Source organism: Typopeltis vanoorti, chromosome 21 (genome assembly GCF_054136105.1).
Source record: "Typopeltis vanoorti isolate ZY-2024b chromosome 21, IOZ_Tvanoo_1.0, whole genome shotgun sequence".
In the NCBI taxonomy this organism is placed as follows: domain Eukaryota; kingdom Metazoa; phylum Arthropoda; class Arachnida; order Uropygi; family Thelyphonidae; genus Typopeltis; species Typopeltis vanoorti.
Genome location: NC_143569.1, coordinates 86,273,553 through 86,290,790, shown reverse-complemented (window position 1 = coordinate 86,290,790; position 17,238 = coordinate 86,273,553). Strand labels below are relative to the sequence as shown.

The 17,238-nt window shown below is 37.3% G+C and overlaps 1 protein-coding gene across 4 annotated transcripts in view; it reads left to right on the top strand.

The window, feature by feature from the left end:
- The window catches only part of LOC150095073 (fragile X messenger ribonucleoprotein 1 homolog B-like), a 467,885-nt gene that overhangs the window by 66,754 nt on the left and 383,893 nt on the right, over positions 1-17,238 (top strand). For all 4 annotated transcript variants that reach the window (XM_090411425.1, XM_090411423.1, XM_090411424.1 and 1 more), the window contains exon 5: positions 11,374-11,439. In XM_090411425.1, coding sequence (XP_090267551.1) covers positions 11,374-11,439 — 66 coding nt within the window. The remainder of the gene's footprint in view (positions 1-11,373; positions 11,440-17,238) is intronic.

Sequence of the window (17,238 nt, the reverse complement as noted above, 5' to 3'; positions counted from 1 at the left end):
TTTAATGCTTTCATCAGTTTGCTATTTATAGTTTCTATGGCTTTCCTCTGTTTTCAGGTTATTTATGTTCCATTTGGACCTTTTCCTTGGTTGTGACAGCTTTTTAAATTTCAGATTGCATTTCAATAAAACCAAATTGTGGCCACTGTCAACTCCCTGGTAACTTTTCCATGGTTTTACATGATTTTTAAATCTATTTCTTGTCATAATATAATCTATTTGGTACCTTCCTATATCCCCTGGTATTTTCCGAGTACACCTTCTTTTTGGTAGCTCATACCAGGTATTAGTAATGATCAGATTGAATTGGTGGCAGAACTCCAAAAGTCTATCACCTCTTTCATTTTGGCATCCATTCAAGTCCATACTTTCCCACCTCTACCATCTTTGCCTTCACCAATGATTGCATTCCAGTCAACCATGACATTAAGATTATCTTCCTTTTTGGTGAGTTTGATTAGATTCTCAATATCTACATATACTCTCTCAACTTCATCACTGGTGGCTGGTAGGCATGTAATCTTGTATTATTATAATATTTGTTGGTTTTGCTTTTAGTTTTACCATTATCAATCTGCTACTACATTTTACTGAGTTGATTAGTCTTTCCCCATTCCTTATTGAGAACCACCACAACTACATTTTTTGCTATCTTGTCATCTGAATAAATGATTCATCACTTAATCATCACTCCAAAAGTCTCCAGTTCCATTCCATCTCATTTCACTAATTCCCAATATGGCTATTTTTAATCTATCCATTTCTCTCTCTCTCTCTCTCTTCAAATTTTCCAATATGTAGAACGGTTCTCACATTCTATATCCCAATGAATGTACAAGTATTTTGCTGGTTTATGACCTGGGAAGCCTTGCACAAGTATTGAGCCATTGTGCACTTTACTATCTCTTAGAATGTCCATACTGCTATCTTACTAGGGGAAAACTAGAATAAGGTGGTATCCCGTTGCCTTCCTTGTCCAGCAATAGCCTTCTAAAAAGGCTCAGTGTGCTAACCGTTTCTCATTCTTCGTGATTGTCTGCCTACCACAGTATCCTTTACACTGTTGTCACTTATGGTGATTTTCTGCTGATCATGATGAAAGTTGTTGCTGCCCCAACTTCCAGCCTGTAACTTATTGAATGGCAGTTACATCTTGCCATGTCGCATCCCCATCAATGGAAATGTGCGGCTTTTTATAGAGAGAGCCATGCCACTGTCTATCTCACCACTTTCTGTTGGTAGATGCCATCTCATTGTCCATGACTGCTTATTCACATGTTTCCCTGTTTATTCGCAGCTAACCTCTGTATCCAGAGGCCATTCCCCTATCTGCAACCCGGGGACGTGTTATTTATGTAATGTTATTTAAATGTATATAATGTTTTAGTTTTATTAACCCTCTCATGCATGAATTGTTATATTCATTAATAAAAAATTATAATGGCATGATACAGCACCATTTAATCTTACAGTATTACAACGAATTCATTAATTTTGCTAAATTTGTGTCCTGTAGGTGTTAAAAATGATGTCCACATCTGAGGACATCACGCACTAATGCCAACAGACTACAGACATATTAAGCGCCTCCATAGCGCAATTGAAAGAACGACGGTACATTGCGCTCTTCAATTGGAATAGGCCTAAGTTCGATTCTCGTCGTGATGGGGGGAATCTTTATGCAGACTTTTTCAATTGAAGGTGAGTTAGCCGATCTCATTTGGAGGTAGCAGAGTTTTTTCTCCCGGAAACTCGGAATTTTCATCCCACATACAGACAAATCGGCTGTTCAGAATACATGCAATTTACAGACTAAAAACACTAGTGGTGGTGGTGGGTGGTAGATGGCGTCGATGGAGATGATTGGTAGTAGTGATGGAGACAGTTGTATAGTGGGTGTTCTCCGCGATGAGTCTTCGGACTCCTTGGAGGTGTCATGAATAATAATAATATTTCTATGGAAATGACTTAGACTAAGGAATTTATTTTCATTGAAAGACATTAAAAGTATGACAAAACAAATTATAAACAATTTATATTTTGCTGAAACACTGCATGAATGATCAAAATTTGGATTACTTAGTACATACAAAAAAGTAGAACAATTAGAATTTGCAGTAGAGCTGTGTAAATCAAGAACAGTCTATTCTCTTTGCCTCGTTTTGTATGGAAAGACTGAAAACAATACGGACAGATTGGAACCTCACGTCTACCACAGATGTATCTTGTTTTACTCTTGCAGTGTACATCTCTGCAACGATTGCCATTATCACCTGTTGTCTTCTTTGGGAAGTGTCCACTGCCATCAAAACGTTTCTCATGTGGCACAGAGTGAGTTTTGCATTTCTTTAGTGGTGGTGGTGTCTGACTTACCTAAGAAACCAAAAAAAAAAAAAAACCATTTTTTTTTTTTTTTTTTTTTGGTTTCTTAGGTAAGTATTGTTTAAGTTGTGAATGTCCCTTGAATGGAATCATCATCTCATCTACACTCTGAAATTCTTCTGGACTGACAGTAGCATGGAATGTTTCATGAAACTTTTGCAGCACTGGTCTTATGCGTATTGCTTTGTCTTTATTGGTGGTAGGTATTGTGTCTCAATCAACAAAATGCAAATATCGCCTTATGTACTCCCATCTGTTCACTGACATAGCATCAACTATAACATCCACCATGTTCGGAGGACCAATACTGCCTTACACGTGGGTATTTTATGTATGGTATGACAAGTATAATTCCAAGATAAATTTTGAGTTCAGTCACAGTAAGTGATAAATTATCTTTGCCTTTACGGCATGCATACAGATTAGTTTGTTTCACAATTTCATCCATCAATTCATCTGGAAACAGCTGTGAAAAATAATCTACAGGGCTCTCTCCATGAATATTTACTTGGTGTTTTCCTTTAAATTGTGGTTCAGTACCAGCAAAGGGATTAGTTTTCTCACTAAACCACACTGGTTGTCTCTGCAATGGCATATGACCAGCAACAGCTGTATTTTGCACATTAGCTGGACTTGAAACATTGTGAGTCTGACAAAAACGGGAAGGACACTGAACATCACTGTCCTCATTTGAACTGTCACTCTCTTAGGATCATTTTGTGGCTGCTGGTATGTAGGATCATCATCAGAATCACTCAGCTCCAAACCATCTTCAGATTCTTCCAACAATTTTTCAATCTCCTCTTCAGTAAGTCTTGTAGTAATAGGCCTTTTTTATGATGGACCTGGCTTTTGGTTATCCATCTGTAAAAGAGATGATAATGCCAGTTAACACACTTACTATTCATTTATGTTTGCAAAAATAAAATAAATAAAATTATACAAGGTAGAAAAAATATAAAATTATAAAAGGGGTGCTTAAGGGTCAAAGCTGTATAACTGAGAGGAGAACTCCACGTAGCCTTTAAAGGAATGCAGAGAACCGACCAGGGTTTCTGACCTAATGTCCAATCCTCACATTCTCGTGGTGCACCCTGTTGGGTATCTGCCTTGATACTGAATGAGTGAGGATGGGCTGGCAATTTGGGATTTAGCCGACCAAATTGTATTCTTATTGGATAAACCAAAATAAAAAATGATGGTACAACATGACAAAATTTCATGCCGGCTGGGGCGTCGCCCAGTTAAACAAGGCCCCTGTTGTTTTCGCCAGGGAACCAGGGCGAACAGCGAAAAGTCAGCTACTGGAACAAATCCTAAAACACACCCCAACTCAACATCACCAGAGTTAAAGATCGGTACTATCAACATAAGAAGCCTGAATGGCAAAGAAATGGAGCTAGCTGAGGAATTAGATAAGTACCAGATCGACATAATAGGGGTGACTGAAACAAAAAAGACAAAAACTGGTGAGATCTTTCTGAGCAATAAATACAAAATGTTATATTCAGGCAATGACAATCAAGGAAAAGAAGGAGTAGCTATAGTATTCAACACAAAATACGAGGCTAATCTTCTTGAATGGCAGGCAGTCTCAAGTAGAGTAATGTGGGCAAATATGAGAATGGGGAACTGAACAATGAGACTTATTTGTGCCTATGGTTCCACAGAAGGTTCTGCTAAGTTAGAAGTGAAGGAATTTTTTGAGGCTTTAGAGAAAGCAACTGACAATGAAAAAGGAAAAGTTGGTCCTTGTTGGGGATCTAAATAGCAGAGTAGGAAATGATTGTCAGACATACAAAAATATTTTGAGAAAATTTGGAGAAAAGAGTAAAGCTAATAATAATGGCAAATATCTGTTGGATTTCTGCTCAGGACATGGACTGGTTATTACTAACACCATGTTCCAACATAAAAATGTGCACAAATTCACATGGAGAGAGGAGGCAAGGAATAAGAAAAGTCTCATTGACTATGTTATTGTTGATAGTGATGTTTTCTCCCTGGTGCAGGACACTAGAGTGTACAGAGGATTTGAAATTGGAAGCGATCACTATTTTGTCTTGAGCAGGATAAAATTGAATTTCATATTGAAAAGAATAACATGTACGAAAGTTTAAAGCGAATAAAAGTTTAGCAGCTCTCAGATGTGACCTGTAGACTAAAATACACAAAGATTATTGAAGAAAAAATGAAAGAGTTTGAGAACAGGAACCAAACCTTGGAGATTCAGTGGCAAGCCTTGAAGAAAACCCTGATTGATTCAACTAGAGAGGCATGTTGTGAAGTTGTCTGCAAGGATAGAAAAATCAGAGCTCCATGGTGGACACAGGAAGTTAAAGAGGCAGTGAAGTAAAAGAAGAAAGCATATCAAAAGTTCCTGGCAAATAAGTCAGCTTCTGCTCTTAGAGAATGTAACTTTCTTACATTTGTCTGAACTTAGACAAATGTAAGAAAGCTAAATGCTGTGTAAAACTAGCTAAACAAAAGTTCACAGTACAGCTGCTAACCCACCAAACCTGCTACTCACACTCATATTTCATCTGCCTCTGTTCTCTGGATCAGATACCCTCATGAAATATTTTCTTACTTGAAACACATTATACATTCTGCTATCCTAGACTGATCTAAAAATATTTCTATGAACTATAAATGTAAACAAAAATTTTCCTTGTATATTCCAGTTATGAACATTTTTATTTTGGAACAAGATGCTTTTAATAACTAATTTGCCTCGAGTTGATATCTAGCTAGTGTTTACTTTTATTGTTAAGACTACTTTTTTTCCCCTCTGTTTTTCACAACTCGATAAGTATGTGATTAATATTTTGGTTCTTCAAGAACGTTTTTCTTTGTCAACAATTACAGTTTTTAATGATTGAGTGGATTCTTGTATTCACTGTTGATCTTAATTCCTTTTTCTCCCCATGAATAAATCATTTTGTACTTATTATTTATAAATATTTCACAAGTTTTTGCTAACCCTGCATGTCAATAACTTTGGAAATTTGAAAATGGAAAAGGAAGAGAACCAGTATAGTTGCCTCCCTTTTCCGTTGATGTTTTGCATTGCTGATGCCATTATTCAGTTATAAATATGAATGCTATAAAGAAGGTTTTTACATTAGCCATTTCTCATTGTTCATGCTAGTTTCCTGAGCAAAATAGCCAAGACATTGTTTCGCAGGCTAATGAATGTTTAAACTAGACTCAGCTTATATGACATTATGTTGTACCATCTATATAATATTTCTCATCTCATCTCTTCTTCCTTTTATCCTCTTTTACCTTACGTTGTCGAGGGTTTGTTAATCATCGGACCTCAAACCGTTTACAGGTAAGGTGGTTAGCCCTACACCCCGGTCTATCCTATGTCCTGTAGTGTTGAGTTCTCAAGGCCACTTTGCCTGCTTTGCAGGATTAAAAACCCCAGGATAAACTGGGGGAAAAACTCTACTGTCCACGCCCAAGACCGGCTAACTTGGCTATGGCTGAGGAAGATCCTTCAGCTCCTCACGACACCGACGGGAATCGAATGTAGGACTCTCCTTTCTCAGGCATATGGTTGTGAAGCACATAGCCACTAGGCTAACCGTGCGGCAGTTAGTCTATTCTGATAATAAACCTTTGATGTATGGAATTGAAATTCTAAAAGTGCTACCATCTTCAATCTCTCAAGGCAGCACTTTTAGAATTTCAATTCCATACATCAAAGGTTTATTAAATAGACTAACTGCCGCACGGTTAACCTAGTGGCTATGTGATTCGCAACCATTGTTTATTATGTTAGCAGTCAGAGTTAGTCATTGGAAAGACATGAATTTAATATGCTGCAATTCTTGGTATAAAAGCACTTCAGTGGAAGATAATGTGTGGGTGCACAATGAACCCAGTATTTTAATGTTTGACCTGATTGTTTTTTGGAAAGATGATGGTAGTGTGTAGTATCAGTGTATCTTCTGGTGTTAGTTTTCTTTCTGTAGCCAGAAAACTCTAAGCTATCATTTGACTGTGTTAGTATAATGAAATATAGGAAAGGAAGGTTTTGTCTCATTGTCCATGTCTCAGTTATGTTTTATGACACAAACACATCCCTCAAGTTACCAAGGATGTATTTACTTTATAGTTAATACTTTTCTGATTAATCCAGGAATATGTTCTTTTCTTATTTGTCTCCATTTTATTGCTATTTTCTTTGGTCATTCCCTTTAATTTCTTCTCAAGTTTTGGATATAGTTGGCACAGCCTAATTACTTTCCTTGAAATATCTAGCCTTCATGACTGAAGGAGTTTGAAACCATTAGTGGAACCCAAACTACTGTTTAGATTCTGTTTACATTATAATCCCTTTTATTACTAAATCACTTAAGGAATTGACAACGTATATAAGATTATAAATTAAATTACACTTTAATAAATATTTTTGATATTTCGGCAACGTCACGTTGCCATCTTCAAAAGGAACTTACAAAAAAGGCATGTGCACGTAGGCACTACAACACAGTAACTGAGAATGAAGTGAGGAAGCTATTGTTCTCCTAAAAGTCCTGATGGTGTCCCCTAGCTGGTTATGTAGGTGTTCTGTGCCGTTGGGTGGAAGGTCTGCTAATGTAAGCCTCCTAAATTTGGGGCAGTCTCATGCAACTAAATTTGTTGAGGTTTGGAGAGTTTCTTAGGGCTGAGGCTGATTCCATAAATAGTCTTTCAAATTTGAACTTGCTACGATGTATTATTGTAGCTTTCTTCCACCGTATTCTGTGGCGTGTATCCAGAGCATGGTCTGCAAGACCTGAGTGGCTATACTTGTGAAAACGGATGTAGTCCTTGTGTTCTGAAATTCTGATATTCACTGTCCTGCCTGTTTGGCCAAAGTAAGACAGTTTACAGCTGCAAGGGATCTAGTATACATTAGGCAGGTCTAGGGGAAGTGGTTGGTCTTTAGTGGAGTGGATAAGGGATGCCAATTTTCTGTATGGTCTGTAACAGGAGGTCGTCATGTTTTTTTAAGATTTTGGTAATTTTTTCCGAGGTGCCTCGGATGTAGGGAATGGTGATGGATTTAGAGTAATCCTTGTGGGGGGGGGGGGTTGTTGGTTTCAATATTTTTTGGATTTTGTGGGGGGGGGGTAGCCATTGGCTGAGAAAGTGTTGAGGATGTGAATTTAGTTCAGTGTTTAGGGCCTTGTCATTTGAATCTGTTCAAACGACAAGGCCTGTTGTATAGTGTTTTCACCACTTCATGTTGTTGTTGTGGGGGGGGGGGGGATTGTTGGTGAATGTACCTGCCTGTATGGGTGGGTTTTCTATAAACTGAGAAAACCAAGGTTCCATCAGGCTGTGGGTGACTAGTGTGTCTAGGAAAGGGAGGCTGTTGTTTTCCTCTTTTTCCAGATTGAACCTGATTCTGTGCTGTTGGTTGTTTAAGTGTGTTAAGAAGGAGAGGAGTGTATCAGAGCCATGTGGCCAAATAGCGAACACATCATCAACGTAGCAAAGCCATATGGTTGGTTTTTGTGGGGCAGAGGCTAAGGCTTTTTCTTCCAAGGTCTTTATAAAGAAATTGGCCAAGGGTGGGGAGAGTGGTGAACCCATGGCTGTCCCCTCTATTTGTTTGTAGAATTTTCCCTGCCAAACGAAATAGCCTGAGTTCATTGTGAACTGAAATAGGGCTGAGATATCAGGAGGAAATTTAGCTTGGATTAGCTCTAAAGTTTCCTTGAGTGGGACATTTGTGAATAAGGAGATGTCAAAGCTGACCATTATGTCAGTATATGTTGGAGTGTAAGGCTTTCTATGCTGGCTCTGTAGTGGGCTGAGTTTTTTTTTTATGTGTGATGGTGTGTTGCCAGTATAGTGTGTGAGTGCTTTGGCCAAATGTTTAACTAATTTGTATGTAGGGGAATCAATGCCATCCACTATGGGATGTAATAGCACATTTTCTTTATGTATTTTTGGGAGTCCATAAATACGGGGGGGGGTATAGAGTTAAACGGTTTTAATCTGTTAATAACTTCTACAGGCCAAGAAGTGACCTTCTTAAGGAGCCTGTGAAGTTTTCTGATTTGTGAGTTGGTGGGATTGTATTCGATAGGAAGTAGCCCAATCTAATAGAAGAGCTTTAAACTTACCTGTGTAGTCCATTTGGTTAAGTACTACAGTTGCATTTCCCTTATCCGCTTTGGTGATAACTATCTCTTTATTATTCCTCATTTCCTGCAGAGCTTTATACTCCTTATTGGATATGTTGGTTTCTGGTGGTCTTGCTTTGGAGAGGACACAAGCTACATCCAGTCTTACACTGTTGGCGATTTGATTTGGAAGGTGGCAGATTCCGCGTTCAATCTGGATCATAATATCCTCACTAGGTATTTGTTTGGGAGCAATGGCGAAGTTGTGGCCACGTGAAAGCGCGTTGAGGGCTTCAGGGTGACTGAATAAAGGTTGCTTACTGTGTGTTGGCAGGAAGTTTTCGACTGATGGTAGAGTTCTTTTTTAATTTTTCGAATTTTTTGATATGTTGACTCTGTATTTTCTCAAATTCTTTGTCTGCTGCGGTATGAGCGACATCATGTAAAATTGACTAAAGCTCATGATTTAAAGTGCACGGATAGCTGTGTTAATGTCAGCTAAGAGAAACCGCGTGGTGGCAATTTGTTCCCGAAGCAAAGCTTAACTGGCGTGATAGATACGGAGAGCTTTTTGTGAAAAGAAACGGTGCTTGAATTTTACACAATTTGGGATTATCTGATTATCCAGGCACCATTTCAGGAACGTCAGACGATTTAGTTGTCTTGATAACTTCAACTTCATTTTACCGTATTGGCGGGCCTTCCGTGTGATGGAATCTCCATGGATGATGGTAATTCTCGTAGACAGGCTTATACGTTGGTTATGCATTAATTTTGCAAATTAACATATAATGCATAACCAATGTATAAGCTTCTCTACGAGAATTACCATAATCCTTTTTATATTAAAAACTTTTCTTTTTATTGATTGCAGTGATCACATTGACAAAAGATTGTAAACTCTTGTCAGTCACTTCAGGCATCTAGTAACTAAGTAGTCTCACTAGGCAGATAAAATCATGTACCATCTTAAAGAAATTCTCAAATAGCTATGCCATAGTGGTATTCAAATCCACAGCTTGCTGGGTGGAGAGCAGAGATCTCTTAATTTTGTACTAAATAATCAGTGTTAAATCAATATTATTTATATACATTCGAGAAACTATTACAATATTATATGTTTAATAATAAAATGTACATTTGGTCACTTATTAACTAGTTATTGCAGTTTATTTATTTTTTTATTTCAGTTTATTTTTTTTTTTTGCCGATTAGCCACTCAATATTATATATGAGTCAGAGATTTTTAAAGATTGGCTTAGGGAAATTTAATATATATTATTAAATGTATTTAATTATTATTAAGAATTATTTAACCTGACTTTTGTTCAATTTACATTTGATTTTTGAGAAATATTTCCAAGTCCTATAATGTTGAGACACCCTCTGTCCAAAAAGAAACCAAACTTTTGATAGAAAATAAAACACAGGCCAATTATAATTATTCAAATCATTTATTTCAATCAGTATATTCTCCCTCAGCTTTGATACAGCATTTGGCATGGTCAATTAATTCATTAAATGAATTTTTTATATTGGTTTTTGGGATACTGTTGAGGGTCGTGGTTACTGCCGCTTGAACTTTTTCACTGGTGTCGTATCGCTTTCCTTTCATCGGCAAATGAAGTCGGGGGGGAAAGGAAGAAGTCACAGGGTTCTAAATCAGGTGAATACCGCGAGTGATCCAACACACAAACTTGGTTTTTGCTCAAAAACAATCTCACAATGTTCAATACGATTAGATGGTGCAGTATCATGCAAGAGTGATCAGCTGCCTGCATCACAATATTCATGCCGTGTGCAATGAATTCTCGCTATCAATCCTTCAAAACTTCGAGATAAAACTCACCATTGACCGTTTGACCAGGCGGAATGAACTCTTTGTGGATAATGCCCTTGGAATCGTAGAAACAAATCAGCATTGTCTTTACTTTTGACTTCTCCAAGCGACTTTTTTTCAGATGCCCCCTCTCTGGTGATCTCTATTCAGCACCCTGGCACTTTGTTTCAGGCTCATACTCAAAACACCACATTTCACCACCAGTAACGAACGTTTCAAGGAAGTTTGAGTCCTTACGAGCGGTTTTAATGAGGGCCTTGCAGTGTTCAATTCGATACATTTTTTGGTCATCGGTCATCTTGCGGGGAACAAATCGCAAATTGAATTTACGAAAGCTCAAACTCTCGGTCAGAATGTTGTGCACAGTTGATTTTGGAATCCCCAATTCATCTTCAATCAATGTCACGGACGATTTCGGGTTTTCTTTGATGAAATCACGCACCCTTTTTGGATGTTAGCTTTGCTCAGTGCAGTTTTTGGACGGCCCAGCTTTTTGTAGTCCTCAAGCGTCTCACGACCACTTTGAAATCACTTAAACTACTCGTAAACATGTGTAGAGGATAGGCATTCATCACCGTATGTTTTTTGAAGCATTTGATGCGTTTCAGTAAAACTTTTAACAAGTTTAACACAAAAGTCAATTGCAGCTCTCTGTTTAAAACTCATTTTCCTACCATTCGTCAAAACACTGTCACTCTTGACAACTTGGCTTCTAGTGAAACAAATGTCATAAATAGTTGACACAACACTAATGACGGTTGCCACTTTCGATAAAAATAAGATACAACAGGTGGCGCCACTAGTTTCTTCTATTTTCAAAAAGTTCGGTTTCTTTTTGGACAGTGTGTGTGTGTGTGTGTGTGTGTGTGTGTGTGTGTGTGTGTGTGTGTGTGTGTGTGTGTGTGTGTGTGTTTCCCCTTTGTAAAAATAATACATATGATTTCATCTTATTAGAAATAATTAAATTGTTATTTGCATTAAATATCCAATTTAAAATTGATATAATTCATAAATTTTTCTTAGCTCTCCTATCACTAAAAATGCTTTCCACAAATTTGAACTAGAAGTTCCAGAGGATGTCAGAGAATAGTAAGTATTAATTCAGTCTGAAATTAAGAAATATAAATATATTATTGCTTTCTGAGTCTTTTGCATCTTAATCTTATTTTACACAATCAGCAAATATCAAAAAAGATAATCTCCTGAGATTAACATGCAAAAATGAAGCAGATCATCAGAGAGACAATGCGGAAATTGCAAAAAGATGAGAGACGTTTAAATGAGCAGAGGAAGGAAACAGGTAAGTCAGGAAATAACGAAAATCAGGTAAGTGACGTTGTGTAAAAAGAAAGAAGTTATTTGTTATGGTGACTCTATAATAAAACATGCTATAAGTGAGAGAGTTATAACATCGAGTTTTCCTGGAGCGAAAAAAAAATATAACTCAAGTAATTCAAAAACAGAAAAGAAAAATAAACAAAATTGTAGTTATAGTAGGTACGAACGATTTAACTGGCGATAAGTTCAGTATGAGAGAGGACATGAAAGGGTTGCTGGAAAAGGCGAGAGTGAAGAGAAAGTGAAAATCATTAGTATTTTACCTCGCTATGATAAAAATGAATTAAAAAGAAAGGCTATGATGGCAAACAATTCGATGCATAGGCTGTGTAGAAGGAATAGGTGTGAGTTTTTGGATGTGTGGAGTGAGTTTGAAGGAAAATTGGATTTGTATAAGAGTGATGGCTTACACCTGAAAGTGTTTGGTATCAGGAGTCTGGAAAAACTAATAACTGGTATGAGACCTAACACAGAGAGTCAGGGAAACTAATAAAGGGAAGAATGGTGTGAATGTGATTGTAAGAGCGGCAATGGTATATAATTGTGTTAATGACAGGAATGTGTTTTGTCATGGAAATGTTGATGAGGCGAGAACGATTTCGGGTTTGTGTTTGTCCGGTCCGGACCCATCATACGTGTGCCAAGAGGTCTGCATTTTTGGTAATCAGCAGTTGTGACTATTAAAATGGTCACAACTGCTGATTACCAAAAGAAACTGGCTCTGCATGCTAAAGACAACCCACAAGAATTCTATCGATATGCTGCATGTAATAGAAAGAATGAATATGAAAGAATAACTCTTCTAAATCCAGGTAGCATGAGGGTTACAGGTGCAGAAGAGGTTGTTCAGTTAATGAGTGCCCATTTCGTTAAAAGCTATCAACCTGGTGAACGCAACATTGAGCTCACTGTTACCTCTTCAGGTGTTTGAGGCCGAGGTATTAGAGCTGTTGCACAAACTGAATAAGAATTCAGCAATAGAGACTGATAGAATATCAGCATGTGTGCTAAAAGAGTTTCAGCCAAACTAGCCATTCTTTGAACAGGATGCTTAATGTGAGTCTCAGAACAGGGAAGATTCTGCAGGAATGGAAGGAATGTATGCTAATTCCATTGCACAATGGTGGTGCAAAGACCGGTGTATCCAGCTATCGACAAATTAGTATCTCAGGAGTGCTGGTGAAGGTTTTGGAAAAATTGGTTAGAGCCTGCATTCAGAAATGGGTTGACAGTGAATCTCTACTTTGCGATGAACAACATGGGTTTACTAAGGGAAGGTCATGTTTTAGCAACTTGATCACATTCTATAACAATGTTACCATTGAACTAGACAAGGAGAATGGATACACCATGATACTTTTGGAATTTGCTAAGGCTTTTGACAGAATACAGACTGCTGCATAAATTGGAGAAAATTGTTTTGGGTTATACAATATTAGCATGGATAAGAGGATGACTGGCTGACAGATATCAAAAAGTGGTATACGGGGGATCTGAGTCTGTAAGGTTTAATTGACTTATGCCTATATCAAGTCTGGACGAAATGTCTGGACCTGATGTAAGGGTAGTATTGCCCATAAACGGTACGAAGATTAATAATAAAAAATTAAAAACAAATAAATAAAAAATAAAAGAAATAACAAGTGGTGTACCAGAAGATCAGTGCTTGGTCCACTGTTATTCAATCTGTACATTAATGATATTGGGTAGGATTTGACAAGTGACATACAGTTATTTGCTGATGATGCAAAGATAGGTAGGGTAATCAGGAATGCTGCTGATATGCAGTCTTTGCAGAATAATTTGAATAGGCTGGAAATGTGGGCATGAGAAAATGGGTGTCAGTAAATATAGTCATTCACTTCGGCATTATTTGATATCCAATGTCGTATTATATTGGTGGGATTAGGCTAGAAAAAACTGATGAGGCTAGAGATCTTGGAGTGTTATTAGATAGGAAGTTGAAGGGCCTTGTGGCAAAGATTGCAAATACAACTCAAAAGATAATTGCAATGCTGAAATGAATGTTCATGTAAAGATAAGGATGTTATTTTGCCTCTTTACAAAGCCTTGATAAGACCTCGGACTATTGTGCGCAGTTCTGTTCTCCTGGTTTCCATTGTGATTCTGATATATATCGGAAAGAGTACAAAGGAGAGTGTTAAAAATTATATCAGGATTGTGGAATACTGATTATGAAGACAGATTGAGAAATTATAGACTGCAGACACTAGCAAACACGAGAAAGAAGGGTGATATGATTGAGACTTACAAACTTCTGTATGGGTCATACAGGATTTCAATTGATTGAATTTTTCAATTTATGGAGGGTGGGGAAAGGACAAGAGGGCATCCTTGGAAGCTGAGAATGAATGCTGCCAAGAAGGGTGTGAGGGTTAGATTTTTCTCTCGGAGGGTGGTGCGTGATTGAAATGGATTGCCATTGGATGTTGTGAGTGCAAGCAGTGTGAATGAATTCAAGAATAAGTATGATAGCTGATGTGTGTGTGGTACGTGGCCTCCCTTGATGAGTCTCTGTCTCCCTGGAGGTCTCTCTTAATAATAATAATAAATCTTTCTAAATTGCAGTGAACCAAATCATGACTTTTTTTTTTTTTGAGAAAGAAGTATTTGTTTTTAGGTTATGCAGGAGAATGCTGTCCTATACATAGAGGAAGGAGTGAAAGAGAGAAATTTATCTGTGTTCCCAGGAATCAAAAAAGCATTTGTGTCAATACTGTAGTGAAAAAATGAATCCAAACACTTACATTTTAAAGAAAAATTTTAATTTGACAAGAAAATAAGTACAAAAATTAAACTTCAACTTTACTTAATAATTTATACATGCTTTTCTGTACCTAATAAGTTCAATAATTCACTTAAGCATGGACTCTACCAACATAGAACACATCATCATCAAATTCCTGCAATGTACCCTCAAGATAATGGATTATATTAACTTATCCTTTTTATCACAATTTAATTTTCCAAGTCTCTTTTTCACTATGCCCCACAAATTTTCTGTTGAGTTAATGCTAGATGGATGTTGTGATTTTTGAGGAACTCTTTCACTTTTTTTTTTAAGTGTGGCATTTAGTGAGATCCTCTTCAAAGATGAGTTCTTTGGATTTCTGGATCTGTGGGACCACTCTTTTCTCCAATATTTTTATGGATGTGTCAAACAACCCAGAACAATTTTTTCAGCTCAGTGTTTAGGAGCTTGTTGTGTATGTGTGTATTGGAAGTAGTCTTCTCAGCCACTGATTTACAAACATACGGTACTCGCTCTCCTTGGACAAAGAAATGGCTCTCATCTGAGAATATGACCTTCTCCCACTTCTCAACAGTCCAGTCTTTCTACACTTTTGCCCACTGGAGCTCTTTTTCTGCATAGCTTTCATCAACAGTTGTTTCTTTTTTGGTCTGTGGGCAGTCCTCCTTGCTTCAAACAATCTGCGATGGACTGTCATGTTAGAAACATTAATCCCACTAACTACCAAGTCTCTATTTCAGTCTACAGCAGACACTCATGGATTCATTTTGCTTTTCCTGACTAATAAACAATCTTGAGCAAGTGTAGTTTTCCTTTTTTCGCCCACATTTTCCTTTTCTGCCAGTAAAAAAAAGTATATGTCTCCCTAAACCTCTTTAAAGTCGCATTAACAGTACCCAAACCAACACCATACTCATTGGCAATTTGTCTTTGAGTCATGAATGTGTGCTGAGAAAGAGTACATACTTTTGATCACTTTCTTGGAGATGTATCCATTTTATAGCTACACAAAATGATTAAAACACTATGAATGTCAAGTTGTTGACACTATTAATAAACATACAAATTTATTGTTTTAATACTGACCATATTGTAATGCGTACGAACATCTTACATTATTTGCCAACCAGTTTTGCTAGCAAACTGTCTAGCTTTATCAAGGCATTGATGGAAAAGCATAAAAAAAAGTAAATTTTTTTATGACTTAGAGATGTATCCATTTTATAGCTACACAAAATGATTAAAACACTATGAGTGTCAAGTTGCTGACACTATTAATAAACATACAAATTTATTGTTTTAATACTGACCATATTGTAATGCATACAAACATCTTACATTCTTTGCCAATCAATTTCGCTAGCAAACTGTCTAGCTTTATCAAGGCATTGACAGAAAAGCATAAAAAAATAGTAAATACAAATTGAAAGGAACATAAAAACATTGTGAACAATCTAGTAGCTACGGTTACACGTTCGCGTGACAGAGACTAAAAGGACTTATTGTTCTTATTCATTATCAAGCATGCGTGTTTGTTGTAAACGCGTAATGTGATTTCTGGCTAGCTGTAGTTCAGATGGATTTAGAGAGAGGATCAGGTTTTTCCACAAACTGTTTAGAATAGTACCCTGCTTTCTGATGAGGTTTCCACCAGTTATTAACACTGTTGTGACTTCTTTGAATAAACGATGTCTGTAGTTGTCATCCATATATGGCATGGAGCTGTTTTGCCACTATCGTGTGGTTAGATGTACAGAAATGATGTGCTAAGCCGGAAGAAATACTTCTGTTGTGGTTTACATCACCAACATGTTCCTTTTGTCTGATCTCTGAACTCCGTGAAGTTTGTCTGATGTAGGCAGGACCACAGGAGCAAGGAATGTAATGTACTCCTGGATATTTGTAGAATGGTACCCCATCTTTTGGGGATCCTGAAACCTTTCTGATGCTGGTGGTTGGTTTGAAGACCACTCTGATGCTGTAGGCTCTTAGTATTCTGGCTATTTGATAAGAACTGGACCTGATGAAAGGGATCACTACAGTAGAGATATGCTGGGAGCTTGAGTCTTCTTGTCCGAGGTTGTCACAACATAGATATTTTTTGATGATGTTCGGAGGATATCCATTTTGTGATAATGTGTTGGCTGTTAGTGAGAGTTCAGTGTCTGTGTATCCTCCTCTTCTGATATAAAATTTCGAGCTCTATTTTTCAACATCTGGATAATGCTCAGTTTGTGTGTCCTGTGATGGTTTGAAGTGTAATGAAGATATTTTCCAGCATCTGTAGGCTTTCTGTAAATGGATAATTTGACACTATTTGATTGTCTCTTTATCAAGATGTCTAAAAAATTCAGTTGGCTGTTGTTTTCCACTTCCAGAGTAAATTTTATCTTGTTATGTAATGAGTTGATTTTATTCAGAGACGATTTTAGGTTTTCTAAGCTGTTCTTGCCATATAATGAAAATATTATCTACATATCTCCACCATATAGATGGTCTAGGGGAGATTGTGGAGAGAATTTCTTTTTCAAGTTTTTCGATGAAAAGGTCTGCACAAGATGGTGATAGCGGGCTTCCCATTACCAGGCCTTCTAATTGTTGGTGTATAGTGTTGTTAACCTTGAAGAAATTAGACTGAAGGCAGTGTCTAAACATCTGTGTGATGTCTAGAGGAAAGAGGCCTTGAATGATGTTTATTACCTCTTTTACTGGTACATCGATGAAAAGGGTTACAACATCTAGACTGGCTAGCATGTCTGTTGATGCAATCTTGATGG